This window comes from Panthera leo, chromosome E1, assembly GCF_018350215.1.
Source record: "Panthera leo isolate Ple1 chromosome E1, P.leo_Ple1_pat1.1, whole genome shotgun sequence".
NCBI classification, from domain to species: domain Eukaryota; kingdom Metazoa; phylum Chordata; class Mammalia; order Carnivora; family Felidae; genus Panthera; species Panthera leo.
In genome coordinates this window covers 38,569,846-38,586,781 of record NC_056692.1, presented here as the reverse complement: position 1 = coordinate 38,586,781, position 16,936 = coordinate 38,569,846, and the positions used below count along the sequence as shown (strand labels likewise).

Genomic DNA, 16,936 nt, shown 5'->3' with positions numbered 1-16,936 from the left:
CAGAGCCCCTCTTCCCCCATATATTACGCTCCCATCCGTTATCCTTCTTAGACACTTTGGGACAATTTACTGATGGGCCATTTCCATCCCATCTGGGTTCTCGGGTTTGACATTCAAAAAGGGGCTGGAGGTGAGGAACCTCGGGCGCTCCGCGGTGAACGTGCTTTAAAGCCGCCGCCAGCCAGCGCCGCTGTAACCCTGTGCACCGGCGGGTCGCCCGCTCCTGCCCCTTTCAATCTGCGCCGACGCGGCGGCGCGATCCCGGGGACTCCCCGCGCCGGGAATCTCCCGCCAGCTGCGCGCTGCGTCCCGGCGACGGCAGGAGCACGTGGAGCGGCCGGGTAGCCAGAGCGGCAGCTCCAGCCCAACCCAGCCCGGCAGCGAGATGGAAGGTGAGCCTCCAGCCCGCTTCTTTTCTAAGGGTCTTTGAAAAGCTCGACCGGTGCACGCAGCAGAGAGAGTACCTTCTGAATCTCGGTTTTGCTTCTATTTATTTCTTTTGTCAAAAGTAAATATGAGGCATTTCAGAGGGCAAAGCGTGTAGTTCTTATACATCTCTCATTTTGCCCCCCCCCAACCCCCACCTAACTTTGGGAAGTGATAATTTCTCCGCAATTTTATGTCTTAAGGGTTGTCAGACATGAGGGCTCAACTCGAAGTCTGCAGAGGAAGAGTACTTATGGGGCGTCCCTGAAATGGCAGCAAACCTGGGTTGGAATAATTGATTCTTTTGGATGTTTTTTTTCTTCCATGGCCTCAGTGTCCATTGGATTCAGGCTAACCTTAGTGACTTATTTAGAATTAAACTTAACAGTTTTTCTTCTTCTAAGAGTAAATGCTGTCATATGGGGAAGGTAAATTTTAAACTGGTTGGCACTTGTGGTTCCCTTGGAACTCGATCTTCTAATGGTCCTTTATCCAAAGCAAAAACCAGGCTCAATTAAAAAGTTTCATTTGAATTAATTTTGAGAGTCGTGAAACTATCCTCACTTCTCAAAAATTTTCAGTATATACTTACTTGGGATAACTAAAATTTCACACCATTGTTGTAAACTTTTCAACAAGGGTTTGTTACACTCTGAAAATGGAAGATTTTCAAGTTGGGGAATGCATTTCAAGTTGGGGAAGGTGCTGATATTTGGAAAACTAGAATTTGTGAGAAATGGATTCATTCTCTTAATAAATGAGATACTGACACCTAATTAAAATGTTAATTTGATAAATATTATGAATAACATGTTATATTAAATTAAATATAATAAATTAAATATAATAAATTAAATATATTAAAATATTATGAATAACATATTTTCATATTAATGAATTGATCTTTGGCAACTCTAGATCTAGAGTATATAAAGTTATTTAAATTTAATTAACTACTTTGAGACACAAGATACATGTGGCAGAACTTTTTTTTTTTCCTTCAAAATATAATTAAGTGCAATATTGTGGTCCTGAATCTTCAGTTTGTACCTGGGTATGCTTACAATTTTTCTAACTGCTGTGGCCCATATAAAACATTTTTTTTCTTTAAGTAGAATGTCAAACAATAAGTCAATAAACAGTATGTGTTTAGTATGGATATGACAACTTTTAAATAGCCATTATGAATAATGCTTCAAGTGTTTTATGAAAAACTATGCTTTTAAAATGTTAAATTATTAGGGTTTAAAAAAATAACTCTTAAAATTGACACTGTGAATATTTTAAAAATGGTCTATGAAGTATAATTGTTATCATGTAAAGGCTTTGTTGACCAAGAACAGGAAAAAAAATTAGGTCACTGTACACTATGAAAAAATAATTTTAAAAATTCTCATGCTTTAATTATTATAAATGAATTGCTGAATTTATTTTGTGAAGTCATAAATCAATATTCAACACTATTTTTTCTTATTCCTAATCATTTCACTTCTCCAGACTAACATGCAGAATAGTGTAAATCCATGGAAACTAGAGTGTTTCCCTGTAAATGTTAATACTCTTGGATTCATTTATTTAATGTGAAATAAAGAAATTATTAAATAAATAGCATAATTTGGGATAGTAATGCCCTTAACAAAGACTTTTAGATAAGCCTGAATAAAGGCTCTCTGAAAAAGAAAGGAATGAAAACTTGTATAGAATTTGGTTTAGAATGCACAAACTATAAATGGAAAGAGATGGAATCTGGAATATAGGCAGTGATCAACTGTGAGTTTATATGTCTAGATTAAATTCATAGGTCCGTAGAGATGGATGGTATATAGTATGCTTAATGCAAAAACTTGAAAGAAAAGAAAAGGTTAATGATATGAATTTGGCTGTGCTCACATCAGGTCCCTGAGGACAGAGTATTTGATGCAGTAAAATATCTAGTTCTTTACTGCCACCCGAGATTGACTAATCTGGTCCATGTGTTTGATATTTAAAATATTTTTATATTATCTTGACATTTTGGTCTCAATATAAAGAAATTTGACCTGGAATGTATACCTCTCATTTCTTGGTAGTATAAGAAAGTAGAATACTTTATGGAATACCTTTATTTTCTGCCTAATTTGGTGGTAAAATTTACATGCTATAGTTTATTGCAAAATGTGAAGCTGTTTAGTCATTCCTTCAACATATAAAATCTTTTTCAAATTCATTCATCAATAGATGTTTATTGAGACTTTCTATTATGATTTCAGATGAAATAAGCTTTGAAATTGAAATTTTGTCATGTAAAAATGAAAAGTTAATGCATATAATAAATCAAAAGCTGTAACTTTTTTCTTTTCTCACAATCTTTGATCCTAAGTATTTTCTATCCAAAGACTCTTGATGTTGCTAAGTTTTGTAATTTGTGTTATAATAACAGTATCTTCTTCTTTTTGTTATGGTTGAGAAATGAGGTGGTTCACAAAAATGGATTTCATAGGTATTGGCATGTTTCTCATTTAATATAAAACCTTTCTATTTAAATGATATTGGGTAGAGATCTTTCTAAGTGCATTTATTACACAGCCTCCTCCCTGTCTTATAAACAAAGTACATGAGAGATCACTTTATCTTGGTAACCTTGAGTCACTATTCTGACCATCAGGTAATGTTCTATAGTATATTCTTATGGGGGATTTGAACTGTGCAGAGCTGAATGCCCCTACACTAAATATTCCAGGGTTATTGAACAAATTTTGTTTCCTTGATGTCAGTTTCTGCTTCTTATCACATGGCTTTTGTGGAAGCCATTTTTCACTTCTAGGTCCCTTTCTATGCTTTGGATGGTTGAGTTTTACAGAGATATAGCCTCCAAATGGTGGAGTTTACTAGCCCTCCATTATGAGCATATGAAGGATGAAATGGTAAAGTTCAAAGGAACAAAAATGACAGAAAGGTCACAGGATCCTGACAGAATATAATTTTAGAAAATTCCTGTGTGTACTTCCTATGATCCAATATGCTATTTCACACTTCCATGTCTTCACTAAGATTTTCAGCCCATTTTCTACCTGGTTATGCTTACTCATCCTTTGCTCTGCAGGTGCCCTCCTTCTGATGACCTTCTCTGATGCCTTCTGGTGGTCTCCCTACTGGTCCCTCACCTCCCTTCACCTAGGCCAAGGTCCTTTCCTTTCTGTACACACTTCTGCCAGTTGTATTTATTGCTTTAAATGTTTCTAACCCCACTGGTCTTTAAGCTCTTAGAGGGCAGAGAGTATGTTTTATTTTTGTGTGCTCGGTGTCAGAAATAGTTTCTGTTCATAAAAGACCCTCACAGTTTGTTGCATTCAATTAAGAAAATAGTGCTGAAAAGTAATTTTCATTATGTTTATATGACACCTTTTATTTAATTAATTTCTATGAGTAGGAGATTGGTGCTAGCAATTCTTTGATAGAACTCAGAAAAATTTTAAAGTATTTAATTAAATGGTATAATAGAAAAAACAGAGAAAACAAAAATGTTATTATTTTTTTTTTTTTGGCTAAACTAGCCTTAAGGCAAAATCTTATCTATTAGCTATACATCAGCAGATTTCAGGATTACATGTAAGTCTATTAAAATATGGATCAAATATGAACAGAAATTTGCTTTCTCAGTCAGTAAGATAGAAATGACACTGTAAAATTAGCATACAACTTTCCAGTAATACCTTTTTAATACATTATTATAAACTTGTCAATATATTAACTGTATATACTCACTTATTTAGTACTAAAATGTTAGTCATAGATCTTTTATCAGTCATTCAATGTAGACCATGTATGAGAAGAACTGAGTGATTAATACAGAAACTTGCCTGTAGTAGGTGCTTAATAAATGATGTTTTCATGCTAAGGGTTCATTAATTATTGTGAAAAGAGATTCTAAACATCACAAGGACATAGAGTGCATTCTGCTATCTAGCTTTTTAAAAATATAACTCTTCATTAGCTGGTAAATTTATAATAATTAAAAAGCATAAGGATGACTCTAAGGCCTTTTGAATCACTAAAAAAAGATGAAATAATGAAACAATTATATTTCTATTATATGTAGATTATTTGAAATGTAATCTATGTATAACAGTTATTATTACTATATAGCCTATCAAAATACTTTAATCCCCAGTGATTATGAATAATTTTTTCAGTCTTAATTGAAATCTGCTTTCTGCATCCAAAATTAAAGTTCTTAGAGTCCAAAGTGTTGTAGAGTAAATCAAAATAATGTGGAGTTGATACCATATTATATTAGATATGTGTTTCATCTAAGAGACATAAAAAGTAAGTGTTTAATAAAAGATATGAAACAGAATAAAATGTATTAATGGAACACTTACCTCCTGACTTTTTGTATCAATAGAATTGGCAGCGTATTACAAATTGTATTTGTTAATGTATGTTCTTAGAGATGAAATTTTTGGTACCTCAGATTATTTGTGGGTTTATAAAGGAAACTTTTTAAAATAAGAGAAATTGAAAACATTTCAGTAGCATCACTGATGAAACAATACAAAGCTACATTTTTTAGTTATAACTCCTAATTATCTAAAAGATTACTTAACTAGATTTCTTGCTTATTTTGGTTGTTAACATACCTGTAGCCCTTCCTAGACTGTCAGGTTCCAAAGCATAGGCATATTTTTTATCATCAGCCCATTCCTCAGCACATAGTACAACAACAGTCATATTTATTGAACAAATTAATGAATGAGTTGCCTGTGTGTTTCGTCATTTGATTATTTATTTGTTCAGCTTTTAGGGCAAAGAGAGTAAAGAAAATAATGACATTGAAACTAGATAATTATGCTGGTTAATTTGTCAGAGGTACTGTAAAAGGTTTGGTAGAAGAGTCTGGAATGTTGGCTAAATCTAACAATATGAATAGTACCATCTTTTTCTAATCCAATATTGACTCTACTCTGGGAAAAATAATATAGTGCCCTCTAACTTATGGATTTGTTTAAAATTTTTGCAGCATTCTTTATGTCGATGAAGCACTGCACTTTCCACAATAAACCATTTTTCACAACAAATGTTTTGATTCTTAAAGTTGACAATAATATACTTTACTTAATTTGAGTTCTCTAACACAGCATATCAGTTCACTTGCAAAGTGATATCTATTTGAGAGACTATTAACTTATCAGAATATTTGGCACATCAGAAGAGTTTCCTGTAATAGTAGTCATGTAGGCTGTGGGTATGAAAAAAGATCATGCTCACAAACCTACAAAAATTTTTTATAGATGTGGAATTACATCATAGTTAATATATAATAATAGCTCCAGTCTGAAAACTAAGTAACTAATTTTTATAATATTTAACAACTAATCATTTTTGCTATCATCTATCTTTATCTGTAATTAGGAAAGGACTTGCTAATACTCATTAATAGTTGATTTTATGCTTGCATGCAGTATAGACAGTACCATGTATGTGCATCAGAGGCTAACTTGATTTAAATTTCATTTGACTTTCATGAGTTATCATTTACCAAATTTTAATGTGTTGAAGATTATCAATGTATAAATTTATACTCTGACCTCAAAGTGAAACTTTTTTAAATCAACTCTTTGAAACTCTTTGAAATATTAGCATTTTATAAATGTGATGAGTAAGATTACGGTTCTGCCCTCTTGGTTTTTTTCCTGTGCATATTTGCTCATGTAAAATTATTGAATTAAGAACATCATTAACTCTTCTATTCCCTGTGTTTAATTAAGTACCTATAAAGGCTCAGGCTAAGGTGGTTGGGACATGCTTTTGTTACAGTGTAGTAACCAACTGCTCAATAACAAAAAAACACATCATGATTATATATTATAAATTTTTAAAATACTTATTGTAAGTGTTGGGGGTACTTCTTGTCTTATTTTTATGTTCAGAGTTAAAGAATGTGAAGAATTGTTAAATATTTTGAGTGATTCAACTTTGAAACAAAGATAGTTTAAAAACTATTCTGAAATACAGGTGCCTGGGTGGCTCAGTCACTTAATCATCTGACTCTTGATCTCAGCTCTAGTCTTGATCTCAGGGTCATAAATTCAAGCCCTGTGCTGGGCTCTGTGCTGCGTGTGAAGCCTACTAGGCAAACAAACAAACTCTCCTGAAATAATAAGGTGAAACTCTTGCAAGTGGTAACAGTTTTTATATATATGCATCTTCATTTTTTTCATATTGACAAGACAAAATATAGAATAATGTATGTGTTGATGCTGATATAAAGCTGTAAGTTTCATCCATATCTATAGATTTTTAGTTTTTATTAAAAGGCATATTGTTCTCATTGTTTGACCTTTTGGTAATTATTACATATTTGAACTTACTATACTGTATACTAAGATACTCCTCTATGTATTTTATGTATGGCAATCTCTGTAAGATTTCATTTGAAAAATGAAGTCTCTCTTCAAAAACAATTTTAAAAACTCCTGGGATAGAAATAGATGCTTTTTAACTAAGTAGTCTCTGGAAGCCAGTATTGTCTAAGATTCAGCAAGTTCTGTAAGTTGTGATTGTTAGAAATTAAACTCCTTTTCCCTTGGTTCTACAACTTCCTTTGTTAAGGCTAAGCTTCCTAACTTCATTTTGGTACTGTGGATGTTATGTTGTACCATTCAAACCTTGAGAAATAGTTGGCCCATTGGGCTGCATGAGATATTTGTCTAAAGTAGTTGTGTGCCAGTGGATTCAAGGGGACCAAATGAGAGAAGTTATTCGTAACTGGTGTAAACCACCGATTTGCTACCTGTCTTGGTTTGAGAATTATTTCAGCAGGACAAAAGAGTTTATGGACCATCCTAACCAACACACTTCTGCTTACTACCATAAAAACAAAATTCAGTGGGTGAACGATTTAGGATGAGTCATTATTTTAACATTTTTCATGCATTGTAGAAATAAGATTGTGAGCTTGTTTGATAAACAATAATTCAGTATAAGATAGACGCTTGGCATTTGTGAATATAACCTGTTGTTTTGACTCTTTGTGAGTGATCCTGAAGGAATACAATAATATGTGGAAATTTGTAAATGTTAGGGCTTTTGTAAAGGTTTAAATAGGATAATGTATATAAAAGTCCTATCTCACCTTTTTTTGCACATTTTTTAATTGGGTTTTCTTTTTTCTTACTGATTTGAAGAAGTTATTTATATATCCTACTTGGTTTTTTAAAATTTAATTTATTTTTTTAATTTACATCCAAGTTAGTTAGCATATAGTGCAACAATGATTTCAGGAGTAGATTCCTTAATGCCCCTTACCCATTTAGCCCATCCCCCCTCCCACAACCCCTCCAGTAACACTCTGTGTGTTCTCCATATTTAAGAGTCTCTTATGTTTTGTCCCCTCCCTGTTTTTATATTATTTTTGCTTCCCTTATGTTCATCTGTTTTGCATCTTAAAGTCCTCATATGAGTGAAGTCATAGGATATTTGTCTTTCTCTGACTGACGAATTTCACTTAGCATAATACCCTCCAGTTCCATCCACATAGTTGCAAATGGCAAGATTTCATTCTTTTTCATCCTGAGTAATACCCCATTGTATATATAAACCAAATCTTCTTTAACCATTCACCAGTTGATGGACATTTGGGCTCTTTCCATACTTTGACTATTGTTGATAGTGATGCTGTAAACATTGGGGTGCACGTGCCCCTTCGAAACAGCACATCTGTATCCCTTGGATAAATACCTAGTAGTGCAATTGCTGGGTCGTAGGGTAGTTCTATTTTTAATTTTTTGAGGAAACTCCATACTGTTTTCCAGAGTGGCTGCACCAGTTTGCATTCCCACCAGCAGTGCGAAAGAGATCCTCTTTCTCCGCATCCTCACCAACATCTGTTGTTGCCTGAGTTGTTAGTGTTAGCCATTCTGACAGGTGTGCGGTGGTATCTCATGGTGGTTTTGATTTGTATTTCCCTGATGATGAGTGATGTTGAGCATTTTTCATGTGTCAGTTGGCCATCTGGATGTCTTCCTTGGAGAAGTGTCTATTCATGTCTTTTGCCCATTTCTTCACTGGATTATTTATTTTTTGGGTGTTGAGTTTGATAAGTTCTTTATAGATTTTGGATACTAACCCTTTATCTGATATGTCGTTTGCAAATATCTTCTCCCATTCTGTAGGTTGCCTTTTAGCTTTGCTGATTATTTCCTTTGCTGTGCAGAAGCTTTTTATTTTGATGAGGTCCCAGTAGTTCATTTTTGCTTTTGTTTCCCTTGCCTCCCTTCTTACTCTTGCTTCCAGAGTAAGAAGTTGCTGCAGCCAAGGTCAAAGAGGTTTATGCCTGCTTTTTCCAAGAGGATTTTGATGGCTTCCTGTCTTACATTTAGGTCTTTCATCCATTTTGAGTTTATTTTTGTGTATGGTGTAAGAAAGTGGTCCAGGTTCATTTTTCTGCATGTCACTGTCCAGTTTTTCCAGCACCAGTTGCTGAAGAGACTGTCTTTATTCCATTGGGTATTCTTTCCTGCTTTGTCAAAGATTGGTTGGCCATACATTTGTGGGTCCATTTCTGGGTTCTCTATTCTGTTCCATTGATCTGAGTGTCTGTTCTTGTGCCATCTACCTCAAATTTAAATTAGTAGGACTGAGAGACCAGAGTACACAAGTATATAGTTTATGTGTTATCCTAGCCAACAGCCTCAATGCACATCTCAATAAAAGAAATTTGGAGATTCTCAAAGGACTCCACAGTTTTCCATTGCAGACATCAATGACCTAATACAGTCCTGTTTGCCCCAAACCTAAGAAAACCTGGAGAATTTTTACAGGTAATCTAATTTAGGGATGGAGACATACTCTGTATAACGGGACACATAATGATTTTAAAAAGTTGATATTAAGAATTAATGTAATGACTCTTAGATCTTGTAGCTAGTACTCTATACAATGACACTGATGATTATATGATGGCTCCTTGGGATATTCCATGGTCATGCTCACAGTTAAATAAGAATTTGGATAAGACACAAAAACAGGAAAAAAATTGTTTTTATCAACAGAATGCCCTTGTGTCCAAAAATCTTATGTGGGACAGATGCAAGTGTGATGTTCCAGTTAAGAGGAGGGAGAAGGCAAGAGACTACTGCTAGGCCTACCTAGCTGCTGGCCCTTTCCTTCTCCTGACACAGATGAGCACCTGTGGCAGCCCTCTGGAACCCTGGAGTTCCATAGAACACATTTTGAAAACTATCCATTCAGACTGTTAACATGTTTTTTTCTGCTGGTAATCCTGTATATAGACTTGCCTCCTTCAATCCATCCATTTTGAGGATTGCTGCCAGAATGATCTTCCTAAAATATCAAGTCACTCCCCTACTGAAAAAACCATTTTAAGGATTTCTTAGTAAGACATTTAAGATAATCCACAATGTAGCTTCAATATGCCTTGTCAGAGATAACGTCTGTCCTCTAATGTTATGCTGGACTGCTTAGTATTCCCTGAACATGCATTACTTTTCCTAACTCCCCATTTTTCTAATGTTGTTCAAACCCAACAAGTCCAAAAATTAACTCATTGTCTGTCTCTCCAATCCAAACCAACTTCTCCTGATTTCTCAACACTGTTAATAGCACCACAATCCCATTGAAATCCTCATTCATCCATTATGTTCCATCACAAATGCCATTCCTTTTAGGAAGCCATTCTTCATTCCAGGTTGGAATTTATCCCTTTTTCTGAAACTTAGTAACATTTTATGTCTAATGACTGCCAGAACCTAACTCCATTTTATGTATAAACATGAAGTATTTTTGGATGGTTTTAATACAGCCTAAGTTGTCTAGCAATGCAACTACTATATAAATGAAGAGAAGATGATTCTTTGTTATGTTGAGAGCCAAGACTCTTTTGCCATTATTGATGCAACTGTATCCTTCTGCATTTTTAGCCCTTACATTCATGGTGACTCTACAAATATATCTGACTACAATAATATTATGTTTTCTAGAATGATTGTGCTGGGATATTTACATATTGAAAGACAAATTATTTTGTTATTTTTTTATCTTTATATGACAGTTGGGGCTTTATTAAAAAAACTCACATGTGTGGATAGGTTATATTTAATTCATGATGATAAAAGAGGTATTACAAAATATTTTTTCTAAAAGGGGGACACTGCTTTCTGAGTCATTGACTGTGTGCATCAGAGTGGTCTGAGCTGGGGGTCTTTCACCAAGATGCTTCAAAGCCTTTTTAAAAATGTTTGGGTCCCCATGAAGCCCTACTATACCCAAGTGTACCAGGAGATTTGGGTAGGAATGGAGTTGATGGGCTTCATTGTTTATAAAATCGGGAATGATTATAAAAGAAATAAAGCTTTGAAAACTTTGAGTCCTGCACTTGCTTGTGGTCATCATTAACCAGGTTTACTTGGAATACACATCAGCTGGAACGTCAGTCTGTCTATAAATCTCAGTAAGTTAGTTCTGTGCTCTGTTGGATAGAAACGTGAAACATCGCTGTACACTTGTAGACATGTTGTTTCCTTTGTGGCATGAATAGATGTAACTGTGAGATGCAAAAAATAAAAAATAAAAAATAAAAATAAAAGGAAGACACTTGGCCTTGATAGATTAGGTTGAGAATCTTTCTAAGTTTACTGTACTACAAGAGAACAGCCACAGCCTAAATAAGATAATGTTTATGAAAATCATCTTGTATAGTACTAGACACAAAGTTGAGGTCTAGCAAATGTTTATTTTAGTTCATAAATCATTTACAGGTATCCTTTAGACCCTTGCCAATCTAAATATAATCTGTGGACCAGCATCAGCAACATCTGGCAGTTGTTACAAATGCAGAATCTTAGGCCAGACTTGCTGAATTAAAATCTGAATTTTAACAAGGTTCCTAGGGAATTCTTGTGCATATTGAAATCTTATCAGCCTTGGGGCGCCTGGGTGGCTCAGTCGGTTAAGCGGCCAACTTCGGCTCAGGTCATGATCTCACGGTCCGTGGGTTCGAGCCCCGCATCGGGCTCTGTGCTGACAGCTCAGAGCCTGGAGCCTGTTTCGGATTCTGTGTCTCCCTCTCTCTGACCCTCCCCCATTCATGCTCTGTCTCTCTCTGTCTCAAAGATAAATAAACGTTAAAAAAAAAAATTTGAAATCTTATCAGCCTTGCCCACAGTTTGAAAAGTGTCAGTGTAGCTTATCATCACTCTCATAGCACATGTTTGATTAGTAGTGGATCATCTTTATATATGTATTTGGAATATATATTTTATTTAATTGCTGATTTTATTTTTTAAAAACATTTTTTACTGTTTATTTTTGAGAGAGAGAGAGAGAGAGAGAGCAAGTGGAGGAGGGGCAGAGAGAGGAAGAGAGAGAATCTGAAGCAGGCTGTGTGCTGACAGCAGTGAGCCTGATGTGGGGCTCAAACTCACAGACCGCAAGATCATGACCTGGGCCGAAGTCAGATGCTCAACTGACTGAGCCACCCAGGCACCCCTAAATGCTGATTTTAAAAGATAGTTGAACAATGAAAGCTTTAGAGCATTTATTTTTTTACTTATATTGTCATACATTTGTGACACAACCTAATCCAAAAATCAGAAATCTTCATTCATTCTTCATTTAAAAAATATTTATTGAATGCCTATTATGTGCCACATATGCAAAATATTGGCATTACAGTAGTAAACAAGACAGGCAATGCTTTTGCTGACACTGAATTTAGAGTCAGGTAAGGAAGACAGGCCCCCAACAAGTAAATAACAAATGAAATAATTAAAATACTAAGTGCTGTGAAGGAAATAAAAAGAGTGCTAATATGGAGATTAATGGTGAGGGACAGAGTTGGTAAACTCTTTTTTGGTTAGAGATAGAGATTTGGTCATCTTCAGCACATAGATGATATTTAATGCCATTAGAATGGATGGGATCACCTAAAGAGAGAATGTATTGTATGAAGGGGGCCCAGGATTGAGCCTTGAGAAACATCTAACTTAAGTGGTCAGATAGAGGAGGAAGAGCCAGCAAAAGAGAAAGAGCAGCTAGCAAGACAGGAGGAAAACCAGCAGAGCATGGTGTAATGGAATTCAAGAGTTGGGAGTGTTTCATGAAGGAGTAGGTGGTCAGCTATGTTCAATGTTGCAGAAAAATCAAGTAAAGTGAGGACAAAAAGTGTGAGTTGGTTTTGGCAACATAAAACTTGCTAAGTGACCTTAACAAAAGTGGTTTTTGTGGAGTGGTGGGGATGGAGGGAACAGAGGAAGTAGAAACATTAATACAGACTATTTTCCCCAGAAATTAGCTAGGAGGTGAGGCAGAGAAATAAGTGGGCATGTTGCTGGAGAGAAATGTGGATCAAGAGATTTTGTTTGTTTTGTTTTCCAAAGACTAATAACACTTAAACCATCTGTAATATATATATATATATATATATATATATATATATATATATATATATATATATATATATATATCAAGCACCAAAATTAAAACAAATCTTGAAATCTCAATTCTCAGGGAAGTTTGGTTGGAGTATTAGCTATCACTGAAAATATCTTTATATATACTTGACACATAACATTTAAATACATTTCCTCACCATGAGAATTTTTAAGATATATGCTGCCCTTTTTAGTGGATGGTTGGTATAGATATAATCTGTATTCTGTAGAAGAATCATGAGAAACCCTTGAAAGTCACTTTTTTCAAAAGCGGGAAGATAGTATTATAATTGCATCGCTAAGGTTTGTGATTTTAGATATTTGAAAATGTTTGAGTGTTCAATAGATTTTTTTAAATTAAGGAATAAAAAGAAGAATAAAAAATAAGGAATAACTTATGCAGTGAAGTGCACATCTTATGTTATATAGCTTGATTAATTTTTACCTATATACACACCTTCCTGATCAAGATATGGAACATTTGCATCACCCTGAAGGTTCCCTTGCTCTCATTTAAAATTGGTATCAGCACTTTTCCCCATTTAAACATTATTCATACTTCTATCATCATAGTTCAGTTTTCCTATTCTTGATTTCCATATAAGTGGAATCATATAGTACATGATTTTTTGGTATCTGGCTTCTTTTGCTCAACATACTTTTTGAGATCCACTCATATTGTTACATTTATTAGTAGTTTATTTTATTTTGTTATTAAAAGGTGTAAATATACCACAATTTGCTCATTCTACTCTTAATGGACATTTGATTGTTTCCAGTATTTGTCTATATTATGAACATTCATATGCATGTCTTTTTGGTGGACATAAACATTTATTTCTCTTGGGTATAGATCTAGGGCTAGCATTTCTGGGTCATAGGTTAGGTGTATACTTAGCTTTGATACATACTGACAAATAGTTTCCAAAGTGGTTGGACCAGTTTACCATCTCTCTAGCAATATTGGAGAGTTCTAGTTGTTTCACATTTTACCAACGCTTGTTATTATCAGTTGTTTTTTTTTAATTTTAGCCATTCTTGTGGGTGTGTAATGGTATTAAATTGTGTTTTAATTTGCATTTTTCTGATGAATAATGATGTTGAATACCTTTTCATATGTTTACTGGCCATTTAGATATCCTCATTCCTGAAGTTTTGTAAGCCTTCTGTATATTTTTTTAAGTTGGGTTGTTTATATTTTTTCTTATTGATTTTGTAGGCATTTAAAACATATTTTAGGGGCACCTGGGTGGCTCAGTCAGTTAGGCGGCCAGCTCTTGATTTCGGCTCAGGTCATCATCTCACGGTTCGTGAAATCCATCCCTGCGTCAAGCTCTGTGCTGATAGTACAGAGCCTGCTTGGGATTTTCTGTCTCCCTCTCTGTATCCCTCTCTCTCTCAAAAATAAATAAATAAACATTAAAAAAATATTTTAGATGGGGTGCCTGGGTGGCTCAGTTGGTTAAGCATCTGATTTTGGCTCAGGTCATGATCTCACTGCTTGTGAGTTTGAGCCCCGCATCAGGCTCTGTGCTAACAGCTCAGAGCCTGGAGCCTGCTTCAGATTCTGTGTCTCCCTCTCTCTCTGTCCCTCCCCTGCTTGTGCTCTGTCTCTCTCTCTTTCTCTTTCTCAAAAATAAACATTAAAAAATTTAATAAAAAATAAAATAAAATAATATTTTAGAAACATGTATTTTGTCAGATGTGTATTGCAAATTTTTTCTTCCAGTTTGTAACTTGCTTATTTTCTTAATCTATTTGATAAATAGATTTTTTTTAACTTTAACTAAGACTAATATATTAAATTTTTGGGGGGAGGATTGAGTGCCTCTCACATCCTGTTTAGAAATACTTGCCTACTCTAAGACCATAAAAATATTCTCCTGAGTTTTCCTCTAGAAATTTGATTGCTTTAGCTTTCACATTTAGGTTTATTACCCACTTTAATGATTCTGGTTTTTCAAATTTTTATTTGAATTCCAGTTAGTTAGTGTATAGTGTAATATTGGTTTCAGGAGTAGAATTTAGTGATTCATCACTTACATATAACACCCAGTGCTCATCATAACAAGTGCTGTCCTTAATACCCATCACCCATCTAGCCCATCCCCACCTCCCTCCATCAACCCTTAGTTTGTTCTCTATCATTAGGAGTCTCTTATGGTTTGCTTCCCTCTCTCTGTCTTTTTCCTCCTTTCCCATATGTTCATCTGTTTTGTTGATTCTGTTTTTGACCCCAATTATTTTATAACAGAAACTAGACATTTTGCAATTAAAATGAAAATCTTACTTGGAGAATGTTGGATTCAATCATTTTAACACAAACATGTAAAAAAAATTTTAATGTTTATTTTTGAGAGAGAGACAGAGACAGAACTTGAGCAGGAAGGGGCAGAAAGAGATGGAGACACAGAATCCAAAGCAGGCTCCAGGTTCTGAGCTGTCAGCACAGAGCCTGATGAGGGGCTTGAACCCACAAGCTGTGAGATCATGAACTGAGCCGAAGTCAGACACTTAACTGACTGAGCCACCCAGGTACCCCTAACATATTTTTTTAAGTAGCAATGACATGAAATACCATTCTTCCTTTTCTCTATATATATTCATTTGGTGGCATGTGATATCTGTGGCAAAATGAATATGTATTTATTTTTCTACAACTTTAGAGTAATTGACCTTCCAAGGAAAATAACACTAGATATTGAATTTGCTGTTTTAGACCTGTAACCAACAGTCTATAATTTCCTCATTAGACATTTAATCTAGTTGGGAAATAGGATATTTTATTAAAAAAGAATAAGGTAGGAAAAACTGGAATGGTGATGTGGGCTGTATTTGATCTGGTGTCCTTAGAGAAGTAATCTTGATATTTATTTATTTTTTATTTTTTTAATGTTTATTTATTTGGGGGAGACAGAGAGACAGAGTGCAAGCAGGGGAGGGGCAGAAAGAGAGGGAAACAGAATCCGAAGCAGGCTCCAGGCTCTGAGCTGTTTGCATAGAGCCCCATGCGGGGGTCGAACCTACAAAGCGCAGGATCATGAACCTGGGCTGAAGTCAGATGCTTAACCAACTGAGCCACCCAGGCACCCAGTAATCTTGATATTTCTTAACCTTTACCTTAGTCCAAGGTAGAAGAAGGAAAGGAAGTATTTCATGACATGAAAGGAAGTATTCCTCATGAGAGTAGAGGAATTACTCTCATTTTATATCTTCCTTTCCCCTCAATCATAGTCAACTGAAGTGTTTGAAATTATTAGGTCTGAAATCTTTTCTAGTTTTGGCCTTCTTCTAAAATCTGTAATCTATATAGGAAATCACTTTAAACATTATTTAAATTTTTTGAAACAAAAGGGAAATTCAAGACATGAATCCTGCTTCTTAATGTGTCACTGACATTGTACCCTTAGACAATTACGTGACTTTATATTTCTTGTCTTTCTTTGTGTCTTGAATTTTGTCTGTATAATGGGGAGATAATAAATGCCATTGCACCTGTTTATCTTCCAGAGATGCTATGAGATAATATGAAATCTTCATTTGTACTACTGGGCTAAGTGGTTGATGTCACATTTTTGGAGAACCACAAGCAAACAAAACCAGGTTCAGAAGAAAGCTCTAACCATGAGTGAGAGTGTTAGCATTTGAGTGATAACTTATCCTGTATGTTTCCAGAGAGCTGAACTTGGACCTGAAATGTACATTTCAGGAAATTTGAGTTCAGCTATCTATATTTAAGGAGGAACTTTTTTTTTAACCATTAGAGCTTTTCTGAAATGGCAAGGAATAACATTCTATATTATTGGAAGTGTGTAAGCAGAGGCTGTGCAACCCAAATAGGGGGGTATTGGAGGAAATTCAGGTAGCAGAGGAAGAAGAGGTAAGATAGCTAAGATATCCATTCCAATTCTTATATTTTAATTTCAGTAGGTTATAAGGATCATTTTTCATTAAACAGAACTATTCTTGGGGAGCCTGGGTCAGTTAGGCATCCAACTCTGATTTCAGCTCAGGTCATGAACTCACATGGTTTGTGAGATCAATCCCCCCATTGGGCTTCATGCTGACGGCACATGGGC

The 16,936-nt window shown here is 35.0% G+C and overlaps 2 protein-coding genes across 2 annotated transcripts in view; both read left to right on the top strand.

Annotated features, from left to right (window-relative positions):
- The first annotated feature begins 246 nt into the window (after positions 1-246).
- The window catches only part of IKZF3 (IKAROS family zinc finger 3), a 90,957-nt gene continuing 74,267 nt past the window's right edge, over positions 247-16,936 (top strand). The window contains exon 1 of the mRNA XM_042914708.1: positions 247-392. Coding sequence (XP_042770642.1) covers positions 386-392 — 7 coding nt within the window. The 5' untranslated portion in view covers positions 247-385. The remainder of the gene's footprint in view (positions 393-16,936) is intronic.
- On the top strand, positions 8,996-11,363 carry LOC122206002 (ATP synthase subunit ATP5MJ, mitochondrial-like). Its single transcript, XM_042914710.1, has one exon. It carries the CDS (start codon positions 10,639-10,641, stop codon positions 10,819-10,821), a length of 183 nt encoding a protein of 60 aa, XP_042770644.1. The 5' UTR covers positions 8,996-10,638; the 3' UTR covers positions 10,822-11,363.